Source organism: Centruroides sculpturatus, unplaced genomic scaffold, assembly GCF_000671375.1.
Source record: "Centruroides sculpturatus isolate CEXI.00-Female unplaced genomic scaffold, Cexi_2.0 scaffold633, whole genome shotgun sequence".
Classification (NCBI taxonomy): Eukaryota; Metazoa; Arthropoda; class Arachnida; order Scorpiones; family Buthidae; genus Centruroides; species Centruroides sculpturatus.
The window spans coordinates 21,921-30,323 of record NW_019384853.1 but is presented as its reverse complement, the minus strand read 5'-3'; the positions used below and the strand labels follow the sequence as shown (position 1 = coordinate 30,323).

General features: G+C 25.2%; 1 protein-coding gene across 1 annotated transcript; it reads right to left on the bottom strand.

Annotated features, from left to right (window-relative positions):
* Window positions 1–2,586: 2,586 nt before the first annotated feature.
* LOC111630508 (serine/threonine-protein kinase mTOR-like) lies at window positions 2,587–6,873 on the bottom strand. The gene is made up of 7 exons (XM_023374620.1): window positions 6,722–6,873; window positions 6,562–6,644; window positions 5,620–5,767; window positions 5,388–5,523; window positions 3,067–3,132; window positions 2,912–2,980; window positions 2,587–2,669 (listed from the first exon to the last, which is right to left on the bottom strand). Exons 1-7 carry the CDS (start codon window positions 6,842–6,844, stop codon window positions 2,587–2,589), a joined length of 708 nt encoding a protein of 235 aa, XP_023230388.1. The 5' UTR covers window positions 6,845–6,873.
* Window positions 6,874–8,403: the final 1,530 nt, after the last annotated feature.

The window sequence follows — 8,403 nt, the reverse complement described above, 5'->3', positions numbered from 1 at the left end:
GGTTAAAAAAAATAAGTACGAGTGTTTCCTCAGAAAATACTGTACTGTACTTGTATGTATTGTTTACTTGAGAATACAACAGAGAATAAACTGCCCAAATACCCTTAAACAAAGGAAAAGTACATCCTTTATGAAGGCATAGAGCCTTTACTACATGAAAATGAAAATTAATGAATACACTGTGTACAGTAATTTACCTGATAAGACAGACCCCAGAAAAATACTTTATGAGGCATAAAGCTGCCTATATTGAAAATTAATTCACTAAGGATTTTTTTTGCCTTGCCAGGGTGTGGCTGAGTTATCCGGACTGCTGGACGAGTTTTCAAGACTCTACTGTATATATATATAGAGATGTACATATAGATTTTACAATTTTTTTTTATTATATTTGATTACAATTAATAAATTATCACTAAATTAAAGATTAAAATAAATAATTACTCTGTTTAATGAGAATCCTAATAAGAAAATAATATATGTTTGCACAAATTCAAATTATAGTTAATATTTTGAAAGGAATATAATATTTTGCTCACACTTTGAGAAGATTAATGAATAAGCCTAAATTTTTATCTCTATCTTATTTAATTTTTCTTCCATATATGACAAAGTTTTATTGCTTCTAGTAAATTAAGTTATATTGATGTAGATATGCTATGAACTATCATAGCATATCTTTGTATCATAGTATCTTTGGTTAGGATTACTTTTCAAGACATATATCACATATATATATATATATATATAGTAAATTTACTAGTTAGAGTAAATTTAATTGCTTAAATATAAATTTGAATTTAAGATTATTATTAGAAATTATTTCAACTTCTTTAAAGATTTTATTGATTACATTATTAAAAGTTCTTGATATATTTTCATAATACAGTAAAACAGTTACAAATAAACTTTAGGTTTAATCTAAATTGTTAGAAAATAATGGCATACTGATACACCAAAACCACCAGTTGTGTAATTTAAATTATTAAATAATTTTTACTTGTTTATAAATTACAAATAATGTTCTAGAAATATTAACCTGTTAATTTATCACGGACTCTTGTAATGATAGATATGGCTTTCTTGTTTAAAGCTTCTGGCTGACTCCCCACAATTTCTGTAAAACATTTAAAACTTTAAAATTTAATAACTATAATTTAAAATTATAAGACAAATAAAATGCATAAATTATTACTTGAAAATTTTAATAAATTATTTAGATTATGATATAGAAATAGAGAAGTAATATTTAAATATGTAGTAAAAGCATAATACAGGATGATTCAAAAGTCTTCAGGCTTTTTGAAAATAAGTAAGATATTAATAAATTAATTACAATTAATTAAATAATATAAATACCTCCATCATTATAACACTCCTCAAATTTTTTTTCTATTTGTGAAGGAACATCTACATTGTCTAAAATATCTGAAAATTTAATTTGTTAGCCACAACAGTTTAATGTAAGATAAATACTAAATGAGATAAATGCTTTTTCATAATTTTAATACTACCTGCTTGTTCTTGACTAGATGATGTAGAGTCACTGTGAGATTTTGAGGGTTTAGTTTTTGGTTGAGCTAGAATGTGAAATAATTTGAAATGTTATGAATAATGAATTTGAAAAATTTTAAATATTCACCATACAACTTTCTCCATGGTGTGTCTGATATGACAACCTGATATATGGAGAGGTCAATGTGATTTGACTAAAAACAAAACATATTAATCTAAAATTACAATATCAAATTAACTTTTTGATACTAAACCATTGTTAGCAAACTTAAATTCAACATTTCTTTCTAAAATATTAAAAAACAACTCAATGTTAAATGCAAACTGTGAACAAAAATTTTTAAAAATCTTCTGTTTCTTAAGATATATAAAATAAATTTGAAAGCAACATTTGAAAGTAATTAGAACAAAAATTATATGAATGTAAGTATTTTATAAATGAATATAATATATACTTATATGCAAATTGTAAACATATGGATTTATTCTTATGGATAACACTATGTAATTAAATTCATATAATTCCAAGTTTATGAAATAAGTCAACAGATTTTATATTTTATTTTGCTAGAGAATAACACCTTTGTTTTTCAGTTGTAATTAATATTATTATTATTATTATTTCAGATAGATCTACAGACTTCTTATAAATTGTTATAGCTAACTTTGTAGTAAACTTTCACATCAAAAAGAAAAATACACCTTTAAAAATCCAGCAAATAAATTTACTAATAAAAACATTTTTGATAGATTTAACCGATCCTCTTCAGTTATGATGAAATAGAATGTGAAAATAGAATGTAAATTTAAAAATAAATGATAAACTATAATTCCAAAATAAATACATAATTGAAATCATAGTTGTGAATAATAAATAAATAACTACAGAAATAAAATAAATAATTTAAAAAAAAAATGAAGAGTGGTTTTGAATTATTTCCCCTTTTTAAGAGGAATACATAGTAAAGTGGNAATAATGGCATACTGATACACCAAAACCACCAGTTGTGTAATTTAAATTATTAAATAATTTTTACTTGTTTATAAATTACAAATAATGTTCTAGAAATATTAACCTGTTAATTTATCACGGACTCTTGTAATGATAGATATGGCTTTCTTGTTTAAAGCTTCTGGCTGACTCCCCACAATTTCTGTAAAACATTTAAAACTTTAAAATTTAATAACTATAATTTAAAATTATAAGACAAATAAAATGCATAAATTATTACTTGAAAATTTTAATAAATTATTTAGATTATGATATAGAAATAGAGAAGTAATATTTAAATATGTAGTAAAAGCATAATACAGGATGATTCAAAAGTCTTCAGGCTTTTTGAAAATAAGTAAGATATTAATAAATTAATTACAATTAATTAAATAATATAAATACCTCCATCATTATAACACTCCTCAAATTTTTTTTCTATTTGTGAAGGAACATCTACATTGTCTAAAATATCTGAAAATTTAATTTGTTAGCCACAACAGTTTAATGTAAGATAAATACTAAATGAGATAAATGCTTTTTCATAATTTTAATACTACCTGCTTGTTCTTGACTAGATGATGTAGAGTCACTGTGAGATTTTGAGGGTTTAGTTTTTGGTTGAGCTAGAATGTGAAATAATTTGAAATGTTATGAATAATGAATTTGAAAAATTTTAAATATTCACCATACAACTTTCTCCATGGTGTGTCTGATATGACAACCTGATATATGGAGAGGTCAATGTGATTTGACTAAAAACAAAACATATTAATCTAAAATTACAATATCAAATTAACTTTTTGATACTAAACCATTGTTAGCAAACTTAAATTCAACATTTCTTTCTAAAATATTAAAAAACAACTCAATGTTAAATGCAAACTGTGAACAAAAATTTTTAAAAATCTTCTGTTTCTTAAGATATATAAAATAAATTTGAAAGCAACATTTGAAAGTAATTAGAACAAAAATTATATGAATGTAAGTATTTTATAAATGAATATAATATATACTTATATGCAAATTGTAAACATATGGATTTATTCTTATGGATAACACTATGTAATTAAATTCATATAATTCCAAGTTTATGAAATAAGTCAACAGATTTTATATTTTATTTTGCTAGAGAATAACACCTTTGTTTTTCAGTTGTAATTAATATTATTATTATTATTATTTCAGATAGATCTACAGACTTCTTATAAATTGTTATAGCTAACTTTGTAGTAAACTGATTCTCTAACTTAAATATATAAATTATTTCACATCAAAAAGAAAAATACACCTTTAAAAATCCAGCAAATAAATTTACTAATAAAAACATTTTTGATAGATTTAACCGATCCTCTTCAGTTATGATGAAATAGAATGTGAAAATAGAATGTAAATTTAAAAATAAATGATAAACTATAATTCCAAAATAAATACATAATTGAAATCATAGTTGTGAATAATAAATAAATAACTACAGAAATAAAATAAATAATAAAAAGTAAAAATAGACAAATAAATGTCCCTTAATAAAATTAACTTTCATAAAAAGACTGCCATGCAGTAGCCAAGTTGTCAGTGTCTCTATGGTTAATGCAACCGGTTTTTTTGTGTGCTTTAAAAACCTCCAATCTTTCAAAATATCTCATAGTATTTATATTCAATGTTGGTTTGATGATCGATGCCTGCTCCCATTGCACCTGAATGTCCTGATGTTGTGCATAAGCTGTCAGCACAGTGCTATCGAGATTTTTATCAATTGTATACTTATAAGCCATTGTAAGTTGCGCATAGTGGCACCCACCATAGACCAGTTTTGATTCGAAATGTTGGTCGATTAACAGGATGGAGTAAATCTCTGCGGCCAAATTATAGTTATACAGTTTTTTATCATTCCTTAAAATTCTGAATATCATTGGGTTGCATCAATTACAACCTGGAGATTATTAGCTCTGGCCACTTTACTATGTATTCCTCTTAAAAAGGGGAAATAATTCAAAACCACTCTTCATTTTTTTTTTAAATTATTTATTTTATTTCTGTAGTTATTTCTTTATTATTCACACCTATGATTTCAATTATGTATTTATGTATTTATTTTGGAATTATGGTTTACCGTTTATTTTAAAATTTACATTCTACTTTCACATTCTATTTCATCATAACTGAAGAGGATCGGTTAAACCGATCGAAAACGTTTTTATTAGTAAATTTATTTACTGGATTTTTAAAGGTGTGTTTTTCTTTTTGTCTATTTATCCAGTTGATAGAGTATTTATTTCACATCAATGTGTTTTATTATAATAGTAATTCTTAGCATATATAGAAAGTTCAATGATTAAAAAGTCATCAATCATCAACACCATTTCATTATTGATGCAGATGAATTACATCAAAACTCTACAAAAAAACTGGCTGATGCCACAAACACTTTCAAATAATTTTATAGCAAAGTTCTGTCAGTTTTCACTCTTTAAGGTAAATTTAATTGTCCAAAAGTGCTAGAGAAACAGTAGCAACTTGTGTGCGCCAATAAGCCAGAATTTTGAGTTTTATCAAACAAAAGTTGAAGTTTATTCAATATATTTATGTTCACATTTTTTTTTTTTTTTTACTAATTCTCAAGTTATCTAATCTAAAAATGATGAATATAATCATTAAAGTATTCTGTTGCATTTATTATATAATACATTATCTAATGTTATGTCTTATTTAATACAACACAAAATGTTAACAATATGTTGAATATAAAAATAGAAGACTTAATATAAACTAAACATCAAGAGCTGAACATTAGCTGTTCATTTTTAATAGTAATAAGTTTTAATTAAATTCAAACTTAATTATTATAAAGTTACAATGTAAAATACTAAAATGTACTTACTATCCATTAGACGCCAATTCAATAAAGGATCATATACAAATGCTTCAAGGACAGCCATTAAACTATCTTTGTTTTTCCTCAATACTTTCATTACTTTTTCACAGGTTACCCTGTAGGTTCCTTCTATTCCAGTTACCTAAAAATAAATATTTTATTTTTAAGCTTTAAATTAGATTTAATGCATAACAATGAAATGTTGGTATTGCATTTTATGTTCAAAATTCATAATTACCTCCATTGCATTGATAAGCATACGTGTTAAACGAAAGGGTATTTTTTCTGGAAATTTTTCCCTTGTCATTGCTACTTCAAAACAATCTCCAAAATCAATGTGCAATATTTTTCCACTTAAGCGATCTAACATTAAATTTGATGGATGTCTAAAAAAGTTAAAAGTATGTTTTGTTAATAAATCCATTCAGGTTGACATATGGATTAGTTCCTCAAACAGTTTTTAAGGTTATTAAACAAAAGCTTTAGATTTATCATTTCTACATCCTATACAGTTAAATCAAATTTTTCATCAAAAATTCATCATTTGGTTTTTATTATGTATTACAAGTATCCAAAACAGTCATTACAGTTAATCATTTTTGCATGCTATTATTTATATATTAGTCTTACTTTTCCTATATTTTTGTTTTTTGGATTTAATCTTTGTATGAATAGGATAAATTCTATGGTAATAGTTGTAATTTAGTAAAATATAAGATTCATCCAGCAATGTTTATCTTGCATTCATTAAGAATGTGTTAGCAAAAACATTTGTAATACTAATTGGATTTCAAGTGACTCCAGTAACTGTAATGAATTATAGATAATACCTATACTATATATAATAAAAATTATAAACAAATAGTCATTATGCATATATCATCATAAAAAGTCACTAATTAATTCATTATTAATTTAAATATTTGCAGTTTTCATTTTACTAAAAATGACTACAATTTATCACAATATTTTAAATTTATTATAAATTTCATTTGATATTATAGTTTTAAATATTATAACTACATTAGTGCATTCAAAGCAGAAGAAAACATTGTAGCATAAATTTTAAATTGTTAAATTTTGTTTCATAATGAGAAATTTATCTTAACAATGTAATTCAGATAAATTTGATCCGAACAGAGCCATATTTATTAAATACAATATTGTAATTAGAATTTACCTGTCTCCTAAGCCTAAAACATATCCTACCATAGACATCACTGCTAAGGAACGTGTATAATTTGTGCGTCTATCAAACCAAACCTACAAAATATGTTATAAAATGCATAAATATTTTTGATTCATTATTTTAACAAGTTTTAAGAACTCAGAATACTTACTTCTGAACTCGGACTTTTTAACCATAATAATTTTGCAAGATCATCACCATTTGTGTGTTCCAATGCATGCTCAAATACTTCAACTTTTTGCATTAATGTTAAATGATCGAAATCAGGTGCCATCTGTCACAAAAATAATTTTTTTAAATTTATTTATATACAGATAAAAATAAAGCAAATATAATAAAGAAAATTTTTGATTCTCATATGTAGCTTAAAGTATAACTATATAATAAGCTATAAAATATAAAATAATGAAAAGAAAACAATAGTTTATAATTCATAACAATTTAATGAATTTAAGTCATAAATTTGGCAGCAAGTTAATTTAAATATTTGATATTTTGTTTTATTACAATACAAGTTATAACAGATTTCTATCTGTTTATATTCTGTTTTGACTGTAATGAAAGGAATGTCCATTGCAATATGTTCTGATCTGAGTAATACTACTCTGTTTTGAAAATCTTATCCTGCTCATTTTGCCATTTTCTCTCAAAAAGAACAAAACATGGAAAAATAAAATAATTGTTCATTGAAATAAAGCTCTTTGAATCGAAATTTGGCTTTGTCATAACAAAATGTACATTAAAATTATTACTTTAAATATGATTAGGTTGATAAACTTTATTACAAATTTTGTGAATCTAATAATTGATATTTGAACAGAAAACAAATCAAAACTTACCAACTACAATACTGTAATATCATATTTTATACCAAAATATACAGTATATACAGTAAAACCTCCATTAACAGACATACCCAAATAGCTGACACCTCTACTTAATAGACATTTTTACAATCCCCAGACCCTTCAAATAGGACATCTATTATATTCACTTTTAAATAGTGGACACTCCAAATAATGGACACCATCACCCATAACCTATCTTAGTCCCATACAAAGTCCTGCTTTCAATATTCTGAAATAATTAATTATATACNACATCTAAGATTTTATCTGTTGATCCTCTTCTTTCCCGTTTTACGGTATACAAGCCTCTGATATCTCTATTGATACGAAAATACAGCTTATTCTCCTGTGTATTGCAGCATTCTATTCTGTTCTCTGTAGTCTTGCTTTGTATACAAAATATTTTAAAATGAAAACAAAGAATCAGTTCAAATACTCTTTCAGAGGAAAAATTTTGATCATAGGCATTGGATAAAGATTGGCTTAAAACAGGAATAAGGTAGGAAGGCAGATGTGAGAGTAGCCGGTGTTACGGAGTAGGTAGTACCCGTGTAATACTTAATCGGCACCAGTCGGTAGGACTAGTTCTCTAGGATGCAGATCACTAGATCTGATCTCAAATATTTCATAGGAGAGCGATAACTGCTATATGATCCGAACGGCGAAGTTCAGATGCTCGTCAGGATTCCTTGACACCAGTTAATCTTGTTTTAATTTACTTGGATATTAGAACAAATTGCAAAAATTATTAAACTTTGCCTTATTGTTACAAGATATTTTATAAAAACCAAAATGAAATAAATTGAAAATTTTTCTAAATATTTATTATCTTAATTTATTTGAGAGATTTTTTATCTGAAATTATTATTGCTGATGTGAGAGTAGCCGGGGTTACGGAGTAGGTAGTACCCGTGTAACACTTAATCGGCACCAGTCGGTAGGACTAGTTCTCTAGGATGCAGATCACTAGATCTGATCTTAGATA